The sequence below is a fragment of the Portunus trituberculatus genome, chromosome 30 (assembly GCF_017591435.1).
Source record: "Portunus trituberculatus isolate SZX2019 chromosome 30, ASM1759143v1, whole genome shotgun sequence".
Classification (NCBI taxonomy): domain Eukaryota; kingdom Metazoa; phylum Arthropoda; class Malacostraca; order Decapoda; family Portunidae; genus Portunus; species Portunus trituberculatus.
Genome location: NC_059284.1, coordinates 505,968 through 533,467, shown reverse-complemented (window position 1 = coordinate 533,467; position 27,500 = coordinate 505,968). Strand labels below are relative to the sequence as shown.

The following is a 27,500-nucleotide window of genomic DNA, read 5'->3' as shown; positions in this document are numbered from 1 at the left end:
AGGACTTCATGATGTACTGACGTTTGGAATTTCTCTGTATTCCGCATCACACACACACACACACACACACACATAGACACGCATGCTCGGCACACAACCGAGAGGGTCCGGCTTCGAGTCCCGGGAAAGGCGAGGCAAATGTGTAGCCTCTGTTCAACCAGCAGCAAATAGATATGGCCTCACTAGGCGACCGTGGTGAATAACACACACACACACACACACACACACACACACACACACACACCGCATAATGTAGTGGTTAGCACCTTCGACTCACAATCAATAGGGCCGGGTTCGAGTCCCGGTAAGAGGCGAGGCAAAAGGGCAAGCCTAAATAGGTATGGGATGTAACTCGAGGGGTCGTGGCCTCGCTTTCCCGGTGTGTGGAGTGTGTTGTGGTCTCAGTCCTATCCGAAGATCGGTCTATGAGCTCTGAGCTCGCTCCGTAATGGGGAAGACTGGCTGGGTGACCAGCAGACGACCGAGGTGAATTACACACACACACACACACACACACACACACACACACACACACACACCACTACTACAACACAATCCATCCCCGCCCACACACACACACACACACGCACACACACACGGCCCGGTAGCTCAGTGGTTAGAGCGCTGGCTTCACAAGCCAGAAGACCGGGGTTCGATTCCCCGACCGGGTGGAGATATTTGGGTGTGTCTCCTTTCACGTGTAGCCCTTGTTCACCTAGCAGTGAGTAGGTACGGGATGTAAATCGAGGAATTGTGTCCTTGTTGTCCCGGTGTGTGGTGTGTGCCTGGTCTCAGACCTATCCCAAGATCGGAAATAATGAGATCTGAGCTCGTTCCGTAGGGTAACGTCTGGCTGTCTCGTCAGAGACTGCAGCAGATCAAACAGTGAATTACACAAAAACACTCTTAACCTACCGAAAACACACGAATAGAGTCAACAAAAGATGTGACTAACTTCTGTTTCTCTGCGTCATTGACACTTGCAGGGCGGCGAATAAAAGTAAGAAGTGGCTAAGCTCACCTTACCGCTACTTTGACGTGTAGTTAAGATGCCTTGACGTCACCGCCGCTCAATGTTTCCAGACTTACATCACATTCATTGTTGCCAGAACGAATGAGACATTTCTGTGTTTCTTTTTTTTTTTACTTTAATAAATCCCAAGGAATTTTGTTGTTATTATTGTTATTATTAATATTATCATTATTATTATTATTATTATTATTATTATTATTATTATTATTATTATTATTATTATTATTATTATTATTATTACTATTATTATTATTGTTATTATTATTATTATTATTATTGTTATTATTGTTATTTTTGTATTAGTATTATTATTAGTAGTAGTAGTAGTAATAGTAGTAGTAGTAGTAATAGTAGTAGTAGTAGTAGTAGTACTAGTAGTAGAAGTAGTACTAGTTGTTGTTGTTGTTGTTGCTGTTAATGTGAAAACAAGCGAACATAAGAAAATAAGAGTAGCTTCAAGAAATCATCAGGTCAAGACGTGGCAGTCCTTGCATTATTTTATTCCTACATATAAGCAGTAGCAACGGTAGCAGCAGTAGCAGGGCGTGTATCTGTCACTATATATACTTAGGTGTGTGTGTGTGTGTGTGTGTGTGTGTGTGTGTGTGTGTGTACCCGCCAGTCAGTTCATCTATGTCCGCGTGCGTCTTAAACTTTTCGTACACAGCCAGGCGTGTCGTCCCGTAACAAGACAGTGGGGTGAGCGGAGCAGAAGGTAGACAACTGTTCCCAGCTCTTTACTCCATATCTACGGCCGAGACAGACTTGCCACCAGCCAATTCGCACCTATAAAAGTCACCATAACAGAAGACGAATGGGTTGGTTTAAAAGTGGGGGAGAGGAAAGAGGGTAAAGAGACATACCTCCAGACCTCCAGACCTCCTTTACGTAATTGGCGAGGCTGCAAGGAAATGGGGGGCTGGTGTGGAGGAAGGGAAGGTTTGAAGGGGAAAAAAAGAAGGGTGGTGGGAGGGAAAAAGATTGGGAGGGAAAAGGAAGTTGATGGGGAGGTAAAGGAAGGTTTGGAGAAAAAAGGGGCCGTATGAGGGAACGTAAGGTTTTAGAGAGAAAAAAATAAAATAAAAAACGAGATGGTAGAGAGCGAAACAACTGTGAAGGGAAGAAAAGGACGCTATGAGGGAAGGAGAAACATATTGGAAAGAAAAAAAAAATGGAATTACGGGAAGGAAACAAGACTTCAGGGAAGGGAAAAACACTAAGGGAGGAAACCAGGACATAGTAAAGATGCATGAGTGACAAGTATTGGAGATTACCACCGAACTCCCACCTTGTCCCACCATCTCCCCTCTTCTCCCTTTCTCTCCCCTTCCCTGTCAGTACTAAAGTGTCCTGCCAGGGGATTTTCGGCGGCGTGTTCCGAGCAAGGAAATATTGATTAACTCGCACTCTGGCGTAAAGATTGAAATGGTGTCACTTCTCTCTGACATCTCGCCTGAAAAGTGTGCGGCACAGATCGCCAACTCTAACTGCACAGAGGGAGGAAAATGCGTGATTCTATTTTCAGTACTCAAGGGAATCGAAAAAGTCATTTTCATATTTTTTTTCGAAAGAGAGGGAATGAAGATTAAATTTTTCTTTTATTTTCTGCAGCATAATTATTTTCTTTACGAGAAGAAATCAGCGACAACAGTCTGGCATTATTTTCCTGCAGCTCTTTATCCTAAAAATAAGAGTTTTACTATTTTTGTGCTAATAAAAGTAATGAATAAAAAATGGTGCTAGTTTGTTATATATACTTAATGTGAAGAAAGTGCTGAAAAAATCAAATGAATAGATAAATAGATAAATAAATATACATATCTATCTATCTATCTATCTATCTATCTATCTATCTCTCTCTCTCTCTCTCTCTCTCTCTCTCTCTCTCTCTCTCTCTCTCTCTCTCTCTCTCTCTCTCTCTCTCTCTCTCTCTCTCTCTCTCTCTCTCTCTCTCTCTCTCTCTCTCTCTCTCTCTCTCTCTCTCTCTCTCTCTCTCTCTCTCTCTCTCTCTCTCTCTCTCTCTCTCTCTCTCTCTCTCTCTCTCTCTCTCTCTCTCTCTCTCTCTCTCTCTCTCTCTCTCTCTCTCTCTCTCTCTCTCTCTCTCTCTCTCTCTCTCTCTCTATATATATATATATATATATATATATATATATATATATATATATATATATATATATATATATATATATATACATATATATACATATATATATATATATATATATATATATATATATATATATATATATATATATATATATATATATATATATATATATATATATATATATATATATATATATATATATATATATATATATATATATATATATATATATATATATATATATATATATATATATATATATATATATATATATATATATATATATATATATATATATATATATATATATATATATATATATATATATATATATATATATATATATATATATATATATATATATATATATATATATATATATATATATATATATATATATATATATATATATATATATATATATATATATATATATATATATATATATATATATATATATATATATATATATATATATATATATATATATATATATATATATATATATATATATATATATATATATATATATATATATATATATATATATATATATATATATATATATATATATATATATATATATATATATATATATATATATATATATATATATATATATATATATATATATATATATATATATATATATATATATATATATATATATATATATACATATATATATATACACACATATATATATATATATATATATATATATATATATATATATATATATATATATATATATATATATATATATATATATATATATATATATATATATATATATATATATATATATATATATATATATATATATATATATATATATATATATATATATATATTTTTTTTTTTTTTTTTACATTACAAGGGCACTGGCCAAGGGAAAACAAAGTGTTGGAAAAAAAAATCCCGCTGGTTGCCAGGCCCTGTTAAGAGGAAAGTAGGAGAAAGAGAAAAACAAAAAATCTAAAAGGAGGGTCCAGTTAACGTAAGAGGTGTCTTGACACTCCTCTTTTGAAAGAGTTTAAGTCATAGGCAGGTGGAAATACAGACACAGGTAGAGAGTTCCAGAGTTTACCAGTGTAGGGAATGAAGGAGTGAAGATACTGGTTAACTCTTGCATTAGGAAGATGGACAGAATAGGGATGAGAAGAAGTAGAGAGTCTTGTGCAGCGAGGCCGCAGGAGGGGGAAGGCATGCAGTTAGCAAGTTCAGAAGAGCAGACAGCATGAAAACAGCGGTAGAAGACAGATAAAGATGCAACATTGCGGCGGTGACTTAAAGAATCAAGACAGTCAGTTAGAGGAGAAGAGTTGATAAGACGAAAAGCTTTAGATTCCACCTTGTTTAGTAAAGCTGTGTGTGGATCCCCCAGACATGAGAGCCATACTCCATACACGGGCGGATAAGGCCCCTGTACAGAGCAAGCAGCTGGGAGGGAGAGAAAAATGGACGAAGACGCCACAGGACACCTAACTTCTTGGAAGCTGATTTAGCAAGAGTAGAGATGTGAAATTTCCAGTTTAGATTTTTAGTGAAGGATAGACCGAGTGTGTTTAATGTAGAGGAGAGGGGAAGTTGAGTGTTATTGAAGAAGAGAGGATAGTTGTCTGGAAGGTTATGTCGAGTAGATAGTTGTAGAAATTGAGTTTTGAGGCATTGAACAAAACCAGGTTTTCTCTGCCCCAATCAGAAACAAGTGAAAGATCAGAAGTTAGGCGTCCTATAGCATCTCGCCTTGAGTCATTTAATTGTTGTTGGGTTGGGCGTCTGTTGAACGCTGTTGAATAATGCAGGTGGTATCATCAGCATAGGAGTGGATAGGGCATTGAGTCAGATTTAGGAGATCATTGATGAATAATAGAAAGAGAGTGGGTGATAGGACAGAACCCTGTGGAACACCACTGTTGATAGTTTTAGGGAAGAACAGTGACCGTCTACTACAGCAGCAATAGAACGATCGGAAAGGAAACTGGAGATGAAGGTACAGAGAGAAGGATAGAATCCGTAGGAGGGTAGTTTAGAAATTAAAGATTTGTGCCAGACTCTATCGAAGGCTTTCGATATGTCAAGGCCGACAGCAAAGGTTTCACCGAAGTCCCTAAAAGAGGATGACCAAGATTCAGTTAGGAAAGTAAGAAGATCACCAGTAGATCTGCCTTTACGGAAACCATACTGGCAATCAGAGAGAAGGTTGTGAGCTGATAGATGCCTCATTATCTTCCTATTAAGGATAGACTCAAAGGCTTTAGAAAGGCAGGAAATCAAAGCTATAGGGCGGTAGTTAGAAGGATTGGAGTGGTCACCTTTTTTAGGGACAGGTTGAATGTGAGCAAACTTCCAGCAAGAAGGATAAATAGAAGTAGAGAGACACAGATGAAAGAGTTTGACCAGGCAGTGAGCGAGTTCGGAAGCACAGTTTTTGAGAACAACAGGAGGGACTCCATCCGGACCGTAAGCCTTCCGAGAATCAAGGCCAGAGAGGGCCAGGAAAACGTCTTTATAAAGAATTTTAATTTTAGGGATGAAGTAGTCAGAGGGTGGAGGAGTAGGAGGAATATGCCCAGAATCATCCAAAGTTGAGTTGGTAGCAAAGGTTTGAGCGAAGAGTTCAGCTTTAGAAAAGAAGAGACAGCTGTAGAGCCATCTGGATGAAGTAAAGGAGGGAAAGACGAAGAAGTAAAGTTGTTAGAGATATTATTGGCTAGATGCCAGAAATCTCGAGAGGAGTTAGAATTGGAAAGACTTTGACATTTTCTATTGATGAAAGAGTTTTTAGTAAGTTGGAGAATAGATTTGGCATATTATATATATATATATATATATATATATATATTATATATATATATATATATATATATATATATATATATATATATATATATATATATATATATATATATATATATATATATATATATATATATATATATATATATATATATATATATATATATATATATATATATATATATATATATATATATATATATATATATATATATATATATATATATATATATATATATATATATATATATATATATATATATATATATATATATATATATATATATATATATATATATATATATATATATATATATATATATATATATATATATATATATATATATATATATATATATATATATATATATATATATATATATATATATATATATATATATATATATATATATATATATATATATATATATATATATATATATATATATATATATATATATATATATATATATATATATATATATATATATATATATATATATATATATATATATATATATATATATATATATTGTACGTCAACAAATAAAGGATGAAAGACAAAACACATTACACTACAGATGAATATCGTAAACAACAACACCACGCACTCCTTTGCCTTGAAATACTTTAAAGATGAGCATGACACATTTCTATACCTTAAATGCAACACATGCTTTAGCCTTCCACAACATCCCAAATGTCTCGGGAAAGTCATCACGCGTCCCATGGACTCATATATATATATATATATATATATATATATATATATATATATATATATATATATATATATATATATATATATATATATATATATATATATATATATATATATATATATATATATATATATATATATATATATATATATATATATATATATATATATATATATATATATATATATATATATATATATATATATATATATATATATATATATATATATATATATATATATATATATATATATATATATATATATATATATATATATATATATATATATATATATATATATATATATATATATATATATATATATATATATATATATATATATATATATATATATATATATATAATATATATATATATATATATATATATATATATATATATATATATATATATATATATATATATATATATATATATATATATATATATATATATATTGTGATGGGCACCGTCTTAATCCCCTTTAATTTATTATTTCATTATATATGAAGCCTATGGCCACTCATCGCGGGCCCCTCGGGCTGTTCTGCTGAGCAGACAACCCGCCTCCCCCTCTCCAACATTTTGTGTGCCTGCGAGCTTCACAGTCAGTAACCAGCTAGCCTTCAGCGGAGATAGACACGCACTCTCGTCGGTCTGGCACAGTGTTAGGGAGATTCGTGTTGCTGGGCTTCGCTTGTTACTCGCTAGTCATTGGTCTGGGAGTTGTGCCCTCCTGTTGAGTAGCTGGCTTGTTACTGGTAGACCGTGGCTGTGTAGGACAACGGGCTTGTTGTCCTGAGGAAAGTGTAGCCGGTTGGGGCTGCATTTCTGTTGTGCGTTCGTCCACTCGGTTGTGGCGACGCGGAGAGACACGTTACTGTCTCGTCCTGTTTGTCGTTGTTGGTGGCCGTGGTCACCAGTGTGTTTGGTGGGCGGCTGTGTGCCCCACCATCTTTTGTATAGTTTCAGTAGTATACTGTATTGTAGTGGTAGTAGCCACGCACACTATTGAATGCTGAGAGGCTTCATGTCGGCCAGTGGTGCGTAGTTGTCGTCCGCCAGACTTGTCTGCGACGAGTATTTGGACTCGTGTATAGCTGGTGTCACCCGTAGGTGGTGTCTGGGCTTGTGTGTACATCACCGGATGTGCTGTACACATCATATATTGCAGTAGTAGTAGGCCAGGGATGTCAGTCTGACAGGTGTTAGGAAGCACCTGTTGTAGTAATATATATACTGCACGTTTTGTCCCAGTCAGTAAACCCTTACAGCCTGGGTGCAAGGCGTGCGGAGAGGCATTAATACTTCATAGAGAAGTGGGTGGAATTGTCCTTGTGGGCGGTTTCTCTAGGGGGTATTAAGGCCTCGGCCTGTTCCACATAACATCTACCATTTATAAATTCTACTTGGTTGGGCACAGGAGGAGAAGGAGTTGCTGAGGAGATTCCCTTACAGTGGGGGAAATTATACACTGTTGGCGACCTTGAAAGAACCTGAGGGTTACGGCGGCTGTGAGTTATAGTAGTGGGGACTCTGTGGAGTGTTTTATAATCCCCACTGTACTGACCGTAACAAAGTTGGCGATTTTGCCAGAATAACAGTCTAGTGAGCTGTAGCAGCTAACCGCAGCCGGGTGACGTACGTAAACCGTATATATATATATATATATATATATATATATATATATATATATATATATATATATATATATATATATATATATATATATATATATATATATATATATATATATATATATATATATATATATATATATATATATATATATATATATATATATATATATATATATATATATATATATATATATATATATATATATATATATATATATATATATATATATATATATATATATATATATATATATATATATATATATATATATATATATATATATATATATATATATATATATATATATATATATATATATATATATATATATATATATATATATATATATATATATATATATATATATATATATATATATATATATATATATATATATATATATATATATATATATATATATATATATATATATATATATATATATATATATATATATATATATATATATATATATATATATATATATATATATATATATATATATATATATATATATATATATATATATATATATAGATAGATAGATAGATAGATAGATAGATAGATAGATAGATAGATAGATAGATAGATAGATAGATAATAAATAATATATTATATATATATATATATATATATATTTATTTATCTATCTATCTATCTATCTATATATATATATATATATGTGTGTGTGTGTGTGTATATATATATATATATATATATATATATATATATATATATATGAACAGGGGCTACACGTGAAAGGAGACACACCCAAATATCTCCACCCGGTCGGAGAATCGAACCCCGGTCCTCTGGCTTGTGAAGCCAGCGCTCTAACCACTGAGCTACCGGGCCGTGTGTGTGTGTATGTGTGTGTGTGTGTTATCTTTAAGGATATTATCAACTCCATAAGTTTTTTTTCATTCATTAATTTTTCATTCAGAATCTTTAAATTTCCTTGTCTTTGTCTCTGTCTCTGTCTCTGTCTCAGTGTTTGTCTGTCTTTTCTGTCTCTGTCTCAGTCTCTGTGTCTGTCTCTGTCTCTGTCTCTGTCTCTGTCTCTGTCTCAGTCTCTGTGTCTGTCTCTGTCTTTGTCTCAGTCTCTGTCTCTGTCTCTGTCTCTGTCTCTGTGTCTGTCTCTGTCTCAGTCTCTGTGTCTATCTCTGTCTCTGTCTCTGTCTCTCTGTGTCTCAGTCTCTGTGTCTGTCTCTGTCTCTGTCTCTGTCTCTGTCTCAGTCTCTGTGTCTGTCTCTGTCTCTGTCTCAGTCTCTGTGTCTGTCTCTGTCTCTGTCTCAGTCTCTGTGTCTTTCTCTGTCTCTGTCTCTCTGTCTCTGTCTTTGTTTTTGTCTTTCTCTCTGTCTCTGTCTGTGTCTCTGTCTCTGTGCATGTCTCTGTCTCTGTCTCTGTCGCTGTCTCTGTCTTTGTTTTTGTCTTTCTCTCTGTCTCTGTCTGTGTCTCTGTCTCTGTCTCTGTCTCTGTCGCTGTCTCTGTCTTTGTTTTTGTCTTTCTCTCTGTCTCTGTCTGTGTCTCTGTCTCTGTGCCTGTCTCTGTCTCTGTCTCTGTGCCTGTTTCTGTCTCTGTCTTTGTCCCTGTCTTTGTCTTTGTCTTTATTTCTGTCTCTGTGTCTGTCTTTGTCTCTGTCTCTATCGTTGTCTCTGTCTTTGTCTTTGTCTTTGTCTTTCTCTCTGTGTCTGTCTCTGTCTCGTTCTCTGTCTCTGTCTCTGTCTCTATCGCTGTCTCTGTGTCTTTCGCTGTCTCTGTTTTTGTCTTTGTCTTTTTCTCTGTGTCTGTCTCTGTCTCTGTCGCTGTCTCTGTCTCTGTCTCTGTCTCTATCGCTGTCTCTGTCGCTGTCTCTGTCTTTGTCTTTGTCTTTTTCTCTGTGTCTGTCTCTGTGTCTGTCTCTGCCTCTGTCTCTGTTTCTGTCTCTGTCTCTGTCTACATTCATATTTCTATCTGAACATTTCTTAACTATATAATTGGGTTCCGATTTTCTTTACCTTCAGAATCTTTGCATTACTAGATTTTTTCGTCTCTTTCTCTTTCTTTTTCGTATGAAATTAAAACAGAATGAAGTTCTTATATTCACATCTCCATCTGAACGCATAATAACAATACAAACTGACTCCATTTTTTTTCGTTTACAATTTCTCCATTATATTTTCCGTCTCTCTCTCTCTCTCTCTCTCTCTCTCTCTCTCTCTCTCTCTCTCACACACACACACACACACACGCCCGGTAGTTCAGTGGTTAGAGCGCTGGCTTCACAAGCCAGAGGACCGGGGTTTGATTCCCCGGCCGGGTGGAAATATTTGGGTGTGTCTCCCTTCACGTGTAGCCCCTGTTCACCTAGCAGTGAGTAGGTACGGGATGTACATCGAGGAGTTGTGACCCTGTTGTCCCGGTGTGGTGTGTGCCTATCCGAAGATCGGAAATAATGAGCTCTGAGCTCGTTCCATAGAGTAACGTCTGGCTGTCTCGTCAGAGACTGCAGCAGATCAAACAGTGAAACACACACACACACACACACACGCGCGCGCGCGCGTAGTGTTGTGGTCAGCACGCTTGACTCACAGTCGAGAGGCCTGGGTTCAAATCCCGGAGGCGGCGAGGCAAATGGGCAAGCCTCTTAATGTGTAGCCCATGTTCACCTAGCAGCAAGTAGGTACGGGATGTAACTGGAGGGGTTGTGGCCTCGCTTTCCCGGTGTGTGTTGTGTATGATGCGGTCTCAGTCTTACCCGAAGATCGATCTGTGAGCTCTGAGGTCGCTCCGTAATGGGGAAGACTGGCTGGGTAACCAGTAGGAGACCGAGGTGAAATTACACACACACCGCGTAGTGTAGTGGTTAGCACACTCGGCTCACAACCTAGAAGGCTCGGATTTAAGTCCCGGGTGCGGCGAGGCAAATTGGTACGCCCCTGTTCACCTAGCAGCAAGTAGGTACAGGATGTAACTCGAGGGGCTGTGGCCTCGCTTTTCCAGTGTGTGAGATCGGTCTATGAACTTTGAGCTCGCTCTGTAATGGGGAAGGCTCGTTGGGTGACCAGGTGAATTACATACATAAAGAAATAGGATAAATCCTTCAATTCTAACTTAACCAGCATTTTTTTTTCCTTTCCATCAGAATCATTACAGTATATATTTCCCCTCTCCTTTTTTTTCCATAAGGAGAAATAATGTAATTTTCTTTACAAGGCCTAAGTTGTGCTCCAGATTTCGTAATGGTGAAAGATAAGATTTTTCTTCGACATGCATTTTTTTTTTTTTTTCATAGCAAACTTACAATTGAAAATTTCCATTGATGTCAATAAGAAAACATGTGCAGACTTAATCGCCTGTTCATTATGAATGTTTGCCTGCTTTTCTGTCTAAACATTTACTTGAGTCTAACGTGTTTATCAGGTAGGACACATATAATAAGTATGTATTAGAAGTTGCCGGGCTCTCTCATTCTCACCTCCTCCTCCTCCTCCTCTTTTTTCTCTTCTTCCTCCTTATCTCTCCCATACACTCTTATATATTCTCCTTCTCTTGTTCCCTATTTCATTTTGGTGATTAACTCCTCCTCCTTTTCTTCCTCTTCCCTCTCATCTCAACCACCACTCAGCCGCAGGGGGGAAAGAGAGAGAGAGAGAGAGAGAGAGAGAGAGAGAGAGAGAGAGAGAGAGAGAGAATGATATATAGGAAGCCTTCATGTTCCCCTCTCCCCCAGTCAATATAGGTGACAGATAGGTTGACTCTCTTCCCCCTCTTCCTTCTCCCCTCCCTCTCCCTTCTCCGTTCTCCTCTCATCTCCCTTCCTGGTAGTGGTGATGGGGAGGTAATAAAAGGAATGAGGAGGAAAATTATGAAAATGGGAAGGAAATGGAAAGGAAAATAAGAATAGGGGGAAAATCATGGAAAAAGCGGAAAAATAAGGGTTACCAAGAGAGAGAGAGAGAGAGAGAGAGAGAGAGAGAGAGAGAGAGAGAGAGAGAGAGAGCCCTTCATTTGTCATTGAAGGATGAGTCACTCGATATTAATGAAATTTTTAGAGGCCTCTTGTGAGAATAGAGAGAGAGAGAGAGAGAGAGAGAGAGAGAGAGAGAGAGAGAGAGAGAGAGAGAGAGAGAGAGAGAGAGAGAGAGAGAGAGAGAGAGAGAGAGAGAGAGAGAGAGAGAGAGAGAGAGAGAGGAAGGAAAGGGAAAAATGGAGGGAAACCAGAGGAACTCACTCGTCCAGCTTCCCTGAATTGTTTCCTCTATCCTCTCTCTCTCCTTCCTCTCACTCTCACTCTCACTCTCACTCTCGCTCTCACTTTCACTCTCACTCACTCTCCTTCCGTATTTCCTTCATGCTTCTACTTCTTTATCACTTTCTTACGCAATATTTCTCCGCTCGACCAAAGTTTGCATATTACTTGGGAGAGAGAGAGAGAGAGAGAGAGAGAGAGAGAGAGAGAGAGAGAGAGAGAGAGAGAGAGAGAGAGAGAGAGAGAGAGAGAGAGAGAGAGAGAGAGAGAGAGAGAGAGAGAGAGAGAGAGAGAGAGAGACTTGTTCAAGTAGAGTTACCGGTCCAATATGGTATTCCTCTTACACTCGTCGGTACGGGGGAAGGGGTTACATATACAGGTAGAGAGAGGAACAGGTACTCACAAGAATGTTCTCTACAGATACAGAGGAAAGAGTTACATGTCACTAATGGTGCTCTAGGCAGAGTTAGAGCTACAGGTTTAATATTCACTGTAATTTTCCTTATAGATACAGGAAAAGAGAAAGAAAGCAGTTATAGATTGGATAGCAACATTCTCGGATTATTTACATTTACAGGTGTAATGCATGTACTCTACTCACGGTAGTTCTCCTTATTGGAGATATAAGTGACCCCACAGAGCGTGGCGAGCTCCGTCAGGTTGAGGTAGAAGGCCACAGACACCAGCGTCAGGTAGGCGGGGCGGCGGGCGGCGGGCACATGGGCGGCCAGGGAGTTGTAATAGGCGCGCGCCACCCACGCTACCAGCAACCGAGGGGAAATGTGCAAGGCGACAGCCACGCGCCACAGGTACCGCTGCGGCGACACTCCCGTCACGGCACTGATGCTCGGCAGGAAGTTGTACACCTGCAAGGAAAATTCCAATCAGCACGCCTTGCAGTAGTGTAAGGGTACAAATAATAATTATAATCACCTGTCAGCTCACCTGGTGTGGGTCAGAACACAACTCAAGAAAATTAGGGAAGTTGCAAGGAGTCATCAGGCCTTGTATGTAATATACCTATTTGTCCTCATCTTTTTTTTTTTTTTTTTACCTTAAGTATTATAGCGCCTGTAGGCACACTTGAAGAGTATGCAGGAAGCGCTGTTCAGCTTCAGTTTTATTTATAGTGGTACCCATATCAAGGCTCATATCACCACCCAAGCTCATCTTGGGTGTAAGGCAATTACACCTCCACCTAGAACCTGGGTATCATGGTGACATGTAGGTAACTTTAAACCACTCGACAAATGAGTTTCAAAGCAGTATGTGGTGGGATTCGAACCTACGCGTGGACGTCTGCCCGATCCCACGCTCACCACCTTATCCACTACGCCACCACCTCCCTGTCATCCTCATCTATAAATCTGTCGAATCTTCTCTCAAAGCTCCCTAACAATTCTGCACTAACAACCCGATTACTGAGTGTTCTATTCATCTATCACTTTATTTGAAAACCATTTTCTTCCTATCTCTTTCGTATACGTATTTTTATCAAGATTAAACCCATTATTTCTTGTTCTATGGGTTGCTGATACTAAGAATTTTGCTTGTTTCCCTTGTTATAACTTCTATGCCTCTTAAAGACTCTTATCAAATTCTTTCTTAACCTATGTCCCTCTAAAGAATGTAAAACTAATAGCTTCAATCTCGTAATATGTGGACCAGAACTGTACAGAGCAACTTTACTATCACTTCAGGACCTTTACTTTTAACACTCCTAAAAACTCATAATAGTATCCTATTTGCCCTATTTCTGGCCATTAAGCAGTGCTTTCTTAGATGGAGATCAGAGCTAACAATAAGTCCTAAATAATTTTCGTATACTGAACCTACCAGAGCTTCGTTGTTTATTGTGTACCATAGACTCCGTATACTTGACAGGTGTGAGGAGGGGTTTTTCGCAACAGCCTGTCACATAGGCGGGCAAAATTCGTTACCTTCCATACACTTTCATATTTTGGATCATGTATTACTTCATTCTTTACTCAGTACATTTTACTTTATATCGTTACACTCAGGAATTATTGTTGAATCTAAACATCATATTAAAATTTTTGCAAATAGATAATCAACATAAATATGATAAGTTAAAGTGAGAAAATACTGTCTGCATTGTTTATAACCTTTAAGTTTATTGCAAGAATTTGCAGCAACTTTAACAATAATTACTAAAATAAACTATCCCATATTGTGGAACAAAGTCTTTTGAATGTGATTATATCTTCAGATTTCTGATAAAATGTTATATAAGCAGGAAATGGAGTAGTTAAGGGTCAAACATCACCATAACATCGCGCGTTACTCCATTCAGTCAGTCAGTCAGTCAGTCAATTACCCAGTGTAAACCATCTAGGGAAGACGTCACGGCTCCCTTTGCAGATGATTTTGCTGTAAGTATCCCAGTTGTATTCTCTCTCTCTCTCTCTCTCTCTCTCTCTCTCTCTCTCTCTCTCTCTCTCCAGTAAAGACATTGTTTCAGTTAGCACTTTGATAAAGAGGTTAAAGCTTTGGTTATAAAGAAAAGAAATTATCCCTTGACCGTTAGTTGTTAAAAAGTAAAAACGTTGTAATTCGAAGCGGACGGCCCGCCACCTGTCACTCTTTTACTTTCCGTCATCTTTTCACCCACCTATTCTTCCACACTAACCTCTCATTTCACCCACACTATTCTATCTGTAGTATATCGTATTTAAATGAGTGGAATGCTTGTTTAACACTAATTGATTGTTATTGTGAACCTTAATGTATTTATGGGTTCGGCACAATTTGTTCTGTTGTTTGATTTGTGGGTCGAAGATGTAGAGAGGGTTTCTCAAGTAGTGTGTGAGCAGAATAAAACCAACAGCAGCAACAGTCAGCAGTTGTTTCTCTGGCCTGCCCAGTCCTCGTATTACAAGCTATCTAAGCTCCAACCGGTGTTGGCGGTGTACGAGGTGAAACAGTGAACAATCAAATAGTAGAACAATGGTTACACAGGTTTGTAAGAAATGGGCGCCAAACTGGCAAGCACGTAGTTACAATACTCCCCCCCCCCACCCCTTCAGCGAAGATGCCCCGTGCCCCGGGAGAGTGGGCGGCCAGCCCTGGAGAACCGCACTGGAGGGAGGTCGTCATCTTGCAGATACGCCGGCTTTAGTCGATCTATGGAAACCCAATCGTCGGCGCCTTTGATCCGCAACAGGAACGCCTTCTTCTTCCTCTCGATGACCTCGTAGGGACCCGAATATGGAGGCGTGAGAGGAGGCCTGTGAGCGTCGGTGCGGAGAAAAACGTATTTCGTCGTATGTAGATCTTGAGGGATGTAGCGGTGTTCTGACGGCTTGTATGTCTGTTTGCAGGGGGCGAATCTCCCAACAATTCGTCTCAGTCGATGTATGTCATCTTCGGAGGGGGCGTCGGGGAAGAACTCGCCGGGGACCACGAGGGGCTCGCCGTAAACCATCTCTGCCGGAGAGGCTCCGAGCCCTTCCTTCGGAGTCGTCCGAATGCCGAGAAGGACCCAGGGAAGCTGCGACGACCAGGTTGTGTCACTGCATCGGGACATCAAAGCAGCCTTCAAGGTTCTGTGGAACCGTTCCACCATGCCGTTCGCCTCCGGGTTATAGGCCGTGGTGTGGTGGATGGAGGTACCCAACAGCTTCCCCAGGGACATCCATACCTGTGAAGTAAAAGAGGCTCCTCGGTCAGATGTGATATGTTCGGGGATGCCGAATCTTGTGATCCATCCTGAGAGCAGAGCAGCGGCACAAGATTCTGAAGTGGCGTCGGACATAGGCACCGCTTCGGGCCATCTCGTGGAGCGATCAATAACGGTGAAGAGGTAACGACGTCCTTCTGACGGGGGCAGGGGGCCCACGACGTCGACGTGGATGTGTCCAAAACGTCTTTGCGGCTGATGGAAGGATCCGGGACCAGTTTCTGTGTGACGATGAATTTTTATTTTTGACAGGCGGTGCAAGTCCTTACCATGTTCTTCGCATCTCTGGAGATGCAGTGCCAGACAAATTTCTGCCTCAGGAGGCGTGCTGTTGCACGTCGCGATGGATGTGACAAGCCATGGATGAGGTTGAACACATGTTGGCGGAGGGAGGCTGGTATCCACGGGCGCGGGCGGCCAGTGCTGATGTCGCAGAGGATCGTGGTACCTTCGTCGTCCACTGGAATGTCCTTCCACGTGAGAGAGGTGATGGCGGTTCTGCAAGCTCCCATCTCTGGGTCCTGTTGTTGTTCTTTCGAGAGTAGGTTGTAGTCGAGCCCCACTTGTACTGTGTTGATGAGGACTCTGGAGAGGGCATCGGCGACAGGGTTCTTCTTGCCTGGCAGTTGAACTCGGCGATGGCAGAAATATGACGGCGCTGGCGGGGGGACCATGCATCACCCTGTCTAGTGAAGGCGTGTACCAGAGGCATGTGGTCCGTCTGAATCGTGAAGGTTACGCCCTCGAGGAAGTGACGGAAGTGTCGAATGGCTTGATGCACGGCGAGGAGTTCTCGATCAAAAGTGGAGTAGTTCTTTTCGGCTTTTCCTAGCCCACGGCTGAAGAAGCCCAGGGGGTGGGGCTGCCCTTGGATCATTTGCTCCAGGACAGCTCCGATGGCGATGTTGCTGGCGTCTGTGGTAAGGAGGAGAGGCTTCCCCGGGCTCGGGAAAGAGAAGATGGCTGTATCGGCGAGAGCTTCCTTGGCCCTCCGAAATGCCTCTGCTTGAGGGAGGCCCCATATCAACTCCTTGGGTTTTCCTGCGAGTGCACTGTACAACGGGGCCATGATAAACGCGATGCCTGGCAGGAAACGGTGGTAGTAATTAACCAATCCCACGAATTCTTGGAGGGCCTTGACTGTGGATGGTGTGGGGAATTCCTTGATTACTCCTACCTTCTCTGGGAGAGGTGAAACACCTGCAGGAGTGAGGTGGTGGCCCAGGAAATCCACCTCTGTGACACCGAACACGCACTTATCGTACCTCACGACCAGGCCATTCCGCTGTAGGCGGTCTAACACTGTAGAGATGTGTTGTAAGTGTTCTTGTCTGGAGGAGGAGTAGATAAGGATGTCGTCAACATAACACACACAGAAGGGCAACTCGCCTAAGATGCCGTCCATTGTCCGCTGGAATGTAGCCCCGGAGTTCCTGAGGCCAAAACAACTGTAGTTGAAGGTGAAGGTACCGAATGGCGTGGTGACGGCAGTTTTTGGTATGTCCTCTGGGTGCATGGGCACCTGGTAGTACCCCTTCAGAAGATCGAGTTTGGAGAAAATTTTTGCGCCATGGAGAAAGGAGGTGACATCAGCGATGTTGGGCAGTGGGTAGTGGTCGGACTCTGTCTGCATGTTGTGGCGTCTGTAGTCTCCACAGGGACGAAGGGAGCCATCCTTTTTTACCACTATGTGCAGAGGTGATGCCCAGGGACTTGATGCTTTTTGACAAATGCCGAGGCGTTCCAACTCCGCGAACGTCCGCTTGGCCGCTGCTAGTTTGTCGGGTGGCAACCGACGAAACTTGGAGAATACTGGAGGGCCCGACGTCTTTATGTGGTGGTAAATCCCGTGCTTGGCCGGAACCTGTGGTCGCTGCCGAAGCTCAGGCTTGAATACGTCGGGGTAAGCACCGCGAAGATGTGCAAAGTCGTCTGTGGCATCGACAACTGTGTCGACCAACCTACAGGTGGACACGTCGACGAGGAGCCGGTAGTGTGCCAGGAAATCTGCTCCGAGCAAAGGGATGGTCACGTCGGCCACCAGGAAGCTCCATCCATACGTACGGTCACCTATGCGTATATCCAGGTGCTGGCGGCCGTATGTGGGTATTGGTGTGCCGTTTGCCGCGGTGAGTCTGATGTCGGGCGGCGGCAGATCGGGCTTCCTCCACTGAGAGGCCGGCAAGAGGGAGCTGCCGGCACCGGTGTCCACCAGGAAGCGGATGCCTGTTGTGGGGTCGTGGAGGAGGAAGGCTGTCGAACCGCTGGCAGCCACCGCTACAGGCGGCGGCTGCCTTACACGTTTTTTGGCCAAGTGCAACCTGGTTTGCAAGTTCTAGCCTGAGGGCCGAACTTGGCGTGAAAATAGCACAAGCCATCTGCAAAGTCTGCGCGGTTTCGCTGCTGACGTGGCGGTGGTTTGGTTTGCTGTAGTGCTTGCGGCTGTCGGGTGCGTGTAGGAATGTGCCTGACTGCCACGATGTCATCCTCGTCTGACGAAGCTGCTAGTGATGATGCAAGCGGCACGGCGTTGACGCTGCGTCCCACTGCAGCCTGTGCGTCATTTAGATTGTCTGCCATCTCCCGCAGGTCTTCTTCCCTCATTTCTTCTGCGTTGGGGATGACTGCACGAATGGGTTCTGGAAGACGTAGAAGCCAAAGTGCGCGAAGCAAGTCTAGCTGTCTCCCTGTTCCATCGGCCGCTGGAGGAAGTCTAGCTAGCGCCCTCATCTCCAGTAGGGCGTCTGATGGTTTCTGGTCTCCAAGGGGCTGCTTAGCGAGCTGCAGGAGTTGCTTCACTCGTGATGCTGCTGATGGGGTGAAGCGTTGCAACAGGAAGGTCTTGAGGTCGGTGTACTCTATTGCCGAGTCGCCCTTGGATAGCCACTCCGAGATACGGGGAAAGAGTTCGTCAGGTAGGGCTGCGAGGACGTGGTCGGCCTGGGTAGTAGGGCTGGTTATCCTCTTCAGGCGGAACTGGACCTCCGCCCTCCGGAACCAGGTAGGGGCGTCTACCACTGAAAACGTCGGGAGCTTGACCTGCGCTGCTGCTGCGGCAGGGCTGGTGGGCGGCGTGTTGCTGTCGGCCATGTCGAGTGTCGGAGAGACGTGGCGTCACTCCGGGGTCACCAATGTAACAGGTCGCTACTAGCAGGAGCTCCAGGACCGTGGTAAGGACAAGTGAGAGCAGTGGTGGTAGCTAAGGAACTGATTTATTAACACAAATCAGGCACTACATAAACGTTCGGTGTACGAGCGTTACCCACCAACCGGTGTTGGCGGTGTACGAGGTGAAACAGTGAACAATCAAATAGTAGAACAATGGTTACACAGGTTTGTAAGAAGTGGGCGCCAAACTGGCAAGCACGTAGTTACAGTAGAATGGATCAAGAAGCTAAAGCTGGTGTGCAATTTACGTGGCGTAACTGACTTACACGCTGTGGTTCTGCTGCGACTCAGCCGGGGAGCTTTCTCGGTGTATCAGCAACTGACCGGGCTAGACAAAGAAGACTTCAAGAAGATTAAAAAAGCAATTATATTTGCCTTCGCTACAGACAAGTTTGTGGCCTACGAGCAGTTCACCGCTCAGACTCCGTGATGCATGGTGAATCAGTGGACGTGTACTTGGCGGAGCTTCCCCACCTGGCTGTGCTTTCCGGTGGTATCTCTGACTCCGGCTTAAGTTGAGCTTTTCTGGCTGGTCTTCCGGAAAGTGCCCGCCACGTCTTGAGAGCCGGTTCATGTTTGGAGGGCATGAATGTTAAGGAACTGCTGGATCGAGCCAGAGCCGTCTTGGCCGACGACAGTCTTGGTGCTGCAGCTGCAACGCAAGCTTTGATTTCCAAACTGCCCTCCTACGGTTTCTATCCTTCTCTCTACAACTTTATCTAAAGTTTCCTTTCCGACCGTTCTATTGCTGTTGTGGTAGACGGCCACTGTTCTCCTAAATCTATTAATAGTGGTGTTCCTCAAGGTTCTGTCCTGTCACCCACTCTCTTTCTATTATTCATTAATGATCTTCTTAACCAAACTTCTTGCCCTACGCTGATGATAACACCATACATCTTTCCACGTCCTTTCAGAGACATCCAACCTTTCAGGAAGTGAACAAATCACGCAGGGACGCCACAGAATGCCTAATTTCTGATCTTTCTAAGATATCCGATTGAGGCAGAGAAAATCTAGTAGTTTTCAATGCCTCAAAAACTCAATTCCTCCATCTATCAACTCGACACAACCTTCTTAGACAACTCTCCCCTCTTCTTCAGTGACACTCAACTGTCTCGCTCTTACACTGAATATCCTCAATGTCTCCCTTACTCATAATCTTAACTGGAAACTTCACATCTCATCTCATGCTAGAACAGCTTCTATGAAGTTAGGCGTTCTGAGGCGTCACCGCCAGTTTTTCTCGCTCCTCCAACTGTGAACTTTGTACAAAGAATTTAGAATTTAAAATTTATTGTCTTATTCCATTGTGAACAATGGTTATTCTTACATCTGTACATTGTGATATTCTCCTAGCAAGATACAGATATAGCTAAAATTAAAAATAATGATGAAGTGTCATAATTATAAAAGATTACTAAGACAGTAAAATTCATGTAATAACACTAAAATACGATAAAAGAAGAATATCATGCTAATAAACTATCGTGTAAAAAGACAACATTAGCGGTAAAACTAGCAGTAAAACTATTACTAAAACATCATAAAATTCAAAATATGAGACTAAAATACAGTAAAACATAAGAACACTAATCATAAAATTGCCACATAGAAAGAGAAGTACTAGTGGTGTCACAATTAAAGCTGAAGGTCGTTACTCAGAAGGAAGTTTATAAGTCTTCTTTTAAACGTGAACACATTTCCTATATCTTTTATACACGAGGGCAAGGCGTTCCATAATCGCGGACCTTTTACAGAAATTGATCTCTGGCCGTTGTCAGTGCTAGTTCTGGGTATATACAGTAGATTGTGTTGCCTCGTGTTTGTCTGGTTTACATCATTCACACTTGGAAAGGTGACAAGCCAACTAGGATATTTTTTTTTAGAATATTGAACATAAAAACACATTGCTCGTAATCACATTTTTTGCTAATTTGTAGCCATCTTAATTCATTTAAAATAGGAGAAGCATGGTCATACTTAGATCTATTACCCACAGCCACTTTGGCAGAAAAATTTAGTATTTTTTGTACTCTTTTTAGCTGAGTTTTATTGGTGGTGCCCCACACCGTCATGCCGTAGTTAATCAAGCTAAGGACGAGTGTCTGTATCACAGTTGTTCTGGCCTTAGTACTAAACAAGTTTCTTATGCGATTAATATACATAAGTATCGCAAAAGTTTTCTTGGCTAACTCAGTAATGTGGTTGTCAAAAAGCATGTACTTGTCGAAATAAACTCCCAAGTTCTTAACAGAATCACTTGGCTTAATCTGTGCATCATTAACATGTATTATGGTGTTATTTGGTATTCTAGACAATAGAGCTCTTGATCCAATGAACATACACTGTGTCTTCTTGGCATTTAGTAGGAGACCATTATTATTAAAATAGCTTATTATTTTATTCAGAGTTTCTTCTGTTCGTCTGATTAGTTCATTTAAATTATCGATCGAATCTGAATGAATGAACTGAGTGTCATCAGCGTATTGTACTAGCTGGCAGTCATTGATATGAGTAGCAAGGTCATTAACATAGATCGTAAATAAGATAGGCCCAAGTATTGACCCTGAGGGACTCCAAAAGACACTTCTAATTTTGAGGAAATGTTTTCTCCAACACGAACACACTGAGTTCTGTGTGCTAAATAGTCTTTAAACCAAAAGGAATCAATGCCAATATCATATAGCTTTTTCAACAAAATGCTGTGGCTTACGCTGTCAAAAGCTTTCGACAAGTCACATAGGGTTAGTAGAGAAATCTTCTTGTTATCCATGCTTTCATAAATATCCATTACGACTTTGGTTAGTGCTGTTACTGTTGACAGTCCTGGTCTAAAACCATGTTGTGTATTACTGAGTAGTTTTCGAGATTCAAGAAAGTTAACTAGTTGCTCGGCTATAATTTTCTCAAGAACTTTAGATAAAATTGACAATAAAGAGATAGGCCTGTAATTGCTAGGGTCATCCGATGCTCCACTTTTATAAATGGGAGTTACAAGGGCGTGCTTCCATGTTGTTGGGAAAATGCCTGTAACAATTGAGGTGTTTATAATACAAGTGAGATATGGAGTTATAACAGGTAAAGCATCTTTTAAAAATCGAAGTGGTATACCATCAGCCCCATAAGAATTTGTGTCTTTTAGGTGTTTAATAGTGAGGATTACAGTGCTAGCGTCTATAGACTGTGGTCTAAAGCGATGTGAATTATAAGTAGCAATGGCATTATGGAGAGTTACATTATCTTCAGTCAAACTCTTTTGTGTCTATAAAAGTTTTGTTGCCTACATTAGCAAAATAGGTGTTTAACTCGTCCACTCTACTCCCAGAAGGGACACAATTATTGTCCTTTGACTTGCCAGGGAAAATTTGATGAACCACTCGCCACGTGGCTGCTATATCTCCTCTCTTGTTATTGAATTCTTTGTTATAATACTCTCTCCTTGCTGTACTGATCCTTAAACTTGCACTTTAAGATTCTTATATTTGATTTGTAGTGTATTGTTGAGCCGATCACGTTTTAACTCCTTTTGTTTACTGTTCCGTTCACTCATCACTGATTTTAAATCATCGCTAATCCAAGGAGCATAAGGTCTTCTGATGGTTTTAGTGACAAATGGAGCACATGCATTTAAGCATCGCTGAAAGGTGTCAGTGAAGATAGATACTTGTTTATTTACATTGTCTGTTTGAAATATTTGTTGCAATGTATGACTTTCATTACCTAACAAACTAAGAAAAGAGGCTGAGGAGTAGCTAGCCAAGTGACGAATGGTCTTATCCGCCTCTGTATGGAGTACTCTTCGCATGTTTGGGGGGTTCCACTAACACAGTTTTATTAGATAGGGTGGAATCAAAAGTTTTTCGTCTCATCAACTCCCTCCTCTGACTGGCTGTCTTCAGCCTCTTTCTCACCGCCGATATGTTGCATCTCTTTCTATCTTTTATCGCTATTTTCAAGCTAATTGCTTTACTGATCTTGCTAACTGCATGCCTCTCCTCCTCCTGCGGCCTCACTGCATAAGACTTTCTTCTTCCTCTCATCTTTTTCTGTCCAACCCTCTAATACAAGAGTTAACCAGTATTCTCAGTCATTAATATCTTTCACCGGTAAACTCTGGAACTCCCTACCTGGTTCTGTATTTCCATCTTCCTACAACTTGACTTCTTTTAAGAGAGAGGTGTCCAGACATTTGTCCTTGGCTTTTGGCTGACTCTTTCGAATCTCTCAGGAAACCTGCAGTTCCAGTGAGCCTTTTTTTTCAACATTTTGTTGCCTTTGGTAGTCTTCCCTCTTGCATAAAGTAAAAATATCACCCTCCTCCCTGGTCCACCAATTTGGCTTCACCGTGTTCCTGCATCAGCTGTTTTGTGGGACAAATACATGGTGTCCAGACCCAGGAATCTAACAGAAGTTTAGTGATTCACGGTGAATGGTGAAGATGTCTGGTGAGCAGCTTGAGAGGAGACGTGCTGCGGCCCGTGGGCGGACCACTCGTGTAAGTAAGGCGTTGCAAGACCTTCTTGCCGATCTATATGTGACTAGGGTGCAACTCAAGGACGCTGTGGAGGAATTCGACAAACGTTTGGCTACCTTGGGCACTGTGCAAGCGGAACTTGAACTTGAGATAAGTGATCCTGATTTGTTAGAGGCAGACTTATACGAGACAGACAGCTTTCCTAGTGCTGCTAGAACTGCAAGAGTACAAGCTGCTCAAAGGTTAGTGGACCTGAATAAGGCTGCCGACCAAGGGAGAAAGTCGTCACATGACAGTGATAGTAACTCTGCAGTGTCAACGTGCTCAAGTGTTAAACTTCCCAGCCTTAAGTTACCGAATTTCAGTGGTGAACTAGCCTAGTGGCAGTCATTCTGAGATCTGTTTGTAGCCATGATTGATGTCTGCTCTCCCAGCCATCAGCAAGTTCACCTACCTACAGTCTCTGTTGGAAGGTGAGGCGAAGTCTGTCAATCAGGGATTGTCACTACAATCAATTATACTGTAGCCTTTTAGATATTGAAAGAACAGTTTGGTAAACCAGAAAGGATCATTTTCGATCACATCCAAGCTATTTTCAGCTTAAGTATGCCGTCCAAACCTCATCGGTCTAAGTACTTTTGACCCACATCAAAAGTTTAGAGGCGTTGGGTGTTAGAGGTAGCAGATATGACTTCTTCCTTTTTTGTTTGCTTAGTGATATCCAGTTGGAGTGGTCAAGGGAAGATCTGGACACGAAAGAGATCTCACATTGCTGATGACGTTCCTCACTAAGGAGCTCGAGCGGCGTGAACACTCTGTCTCCTTCAAGGACTTGTCCACTACTGGAGGGACCGACAACCGCAGTGTGAGGGAGTCCGAGAAAAGGAAGCAGTCTCCTTGTTCTGGCTCCGCACTCCAGGTCCTTTCGGAGAAAAATTCAGGTGAGGTGTGTATTTTGTAGCAAGCTCCATGTCAGTAAAAGGTGTTTTAAAATGCTTCAGCTTTCACCTTCAGAACGACAAGAAAACATTCGTTTTGCTAAGCTGTGTTTTGTGTGCTTATAAAGGGGATACATATTGTTACGTAAGGGGTGTTCTAGTTACCCCCCCCTCCCCAGTTATAGAACCTGTAAGTAAAAGAATGGGGGTGAGGAGGGAGGACACTTCTTTCCCCTCGCAACCAGAATTATTTATTTATTTTATACCATTTCCCGTGATTCTTTGTATTGTGCAAATGTATTACCAATAAATAAATTTCTAGCTGGGTGCCGTAGGTATAACTGATGTTCAGGAGAGTGAGGAAGTGCAGGTTGGCACTATTACATGTTAGGGAGGAGTTGTGTTGTTCTCATTAAACAAAATTGGAGAAAGTTTGGTTTTCTCTGATTCTTACTGCCTCTGGGATAGCCTTAAGGGACTGGACACCGCTCAGGTCTGAGTTTGGCGAATGAACCACGCGGGAGGACTACCAAGGAAGCCTGGCCTTGTCACCTGAGTTAGAAAGGTGTAAGCACCTAAGGAGAGCTATACCACTGGAGTTTTATACTCTGGTCCGCGCTGTCTACTAGCCTGGGACTTCGCCAGAGACGAGGCTGCACACTGCCCACCCCACCCGTTGCAAGGATACAGTAAAGCGATGGGGACATTGCACACCACTCAGGAACTAATATGGGAGCGTCTCCTCGCTGGCAGCCTAAAGGAGGACCCGGTATAAAATCCTGTGTCGAACCTCCGTGTGGCTCACGCAGATGTGATGTGTGTGCTCTCCCCGGCCTCCCCTGCCTTGCCGCGTGTGAGGGAGACAGCAGTGAAGGGTGGCGGTGGCGTAACAATAGCAAGAGGTTATAATGCAGAGTGTGTTAGAGGCAAAGACTGTGTTCTAAAAGCAATTCTTTACCTAAGGGCAGTGAGAAAGTCAATGTTAGTCAACCTGCCAAAGAGGGTGAGAATGATTTGGGAAATACCCCTGTGAACCCTGTTGATCTTGTTGATGTATCTCATTCTTCTCATGGCTCTAGTGTTCCATTGAAATAAACGTGTAGTGTTTTGCCAACAACAAAGGTCAAAGTGTGTGATAAGAATGGCATGTACAGTGAAGCTACTTTATTGTTCGTCTCGGGCTCAGATAATTCTTACATGTCAAGCAAATTTGTAAGGGAGTTTAGATCTTTATGGGTATCTTCAGAGCAGATTTCTTATTCTGCATTTTGGGGAAGTAAAAGCTCTAAATTTACCCATTATAACATTAATTTTATAACCTGAATTTGTTGGATGTCAATGATGCTGTTCTGTCTTTACTTGCAGCTGAAGTGCCTTCAATAAGTGCCCCATTATTACGTCTTCGTGTTCCTGCGTATAGCCTACACGCTTTTAAGTCTATAAAGTTTGCAGATGAGTATGCGCAAGATAGAGTTAAATGTTGACATTCTAATAGGACGTGATGCATATTGGAAATTCCTCATCCCTAACAAATGTTTGCAGGTTGAAGGACTAGTTGCTCAAGAAACTATGTTTGGTTGGGTCCTATCTAATACATGTGCCTCTGTATTCAAAATTAATGTGGGCATTGCTCAGATTCTACGTATGTATAAACAGTTTTAATGAGGCTAGTTTGCACAAATTTTGGCACTCCACTACTCAATCGTCATCTTATGTGTCACGTACAGGACAGACTGTGAAACCTCCTGATAGGTTGGCTATATAATTTGTATTTTCTCCCGAGAGAGAGGTGTCTTGCATGATATGTTCTGATTTATAATGTATATTGTGTATTGGGATTCTTTTAGATTTTGGGTTAAGATTATAAGAATGTGTATGCAGTTGCATTGCAATGTAAGTATAGGGGTTCTTAATGTACTCTTATGGTGGGAGAATGTTGGCTCCAGATGTAGTATATAAGGGTCTCCCTCGTGAACGGGTGAAAACGCGATCTATTCTCACGCGGATAAATAGGGATAATGGGGTTTCTGATATGTTTATTTCACATGTTTTTTATGTTTTTGTTACCCCCATGGGTTGTATTGTACTTCTAGAGTGATTGTTATACTTTAATATGAATGTTACTTGGAGTTCTTAACTTAAAATTTAAGGTGTTTATTTGCCACCTTTCCACGTCATGGATCGTCAGCGGTTGTCACGTAAGCTGTCAAGACTGCTGACGAAGGTTTTGTCACGGGTTCTATGCCTTGCACTAAGTTGTCCACCGCTGTCAGCCACACTGTTTGTACATTACCCTCCTCCCTGCTCCATCAATTTTGCTTCGCCGCGTTCCTGCATCGGCTGTTGTCTATTACTTCCTTACAAGCCACACTGCGCAGCTTCATGCGCAACCACTATATTATGTTTTAAAATTTTGCTCTTGCTGTGATTACAAATTTACTGATTGAAAAGACAAGTTAAATGATAACAGAAGTTAATAAAAGTATATTTAATGGTTTTCATAAGCGTTTTTAATATAATGAATACTTTTCTTATATTCTTACATTCTCTCTCGGGCGGGCATGATCGTTTCATTTTGTGTGGTGGCTCAACACACGAATGTTCCAATAACGTAGGATCTTAGGTATACACAGAACCGCGTCAGATGCCTTTAAGAAATCCATTTGTGTGTGTTTACCTAAGT

General features: G+C 41.1%; 1 protein-coding gene across 1 annotated transcript in view; it reads right to left on the bottom strand.

The window, feature by feature from the left end:
- Positions 1-27,500, bottom strand: part of LOC123510751 (post-GPI attachment to proteins factor 2-like) — a 157,937-nt gene that overhangs the window by 21,439 nt on the left and 108,998 nt on the right. The window contains exon 3 of the mRNA XM_045266102.1: positions 13,139-13,403. Within this exon, the coding sequence (XP_045122037.1) occupies positions 13,139-13,403 (265 nt within the window). The remainder of the gene's footprint in view (positions 1-13,138; positions 13,404-27,500) is intronic.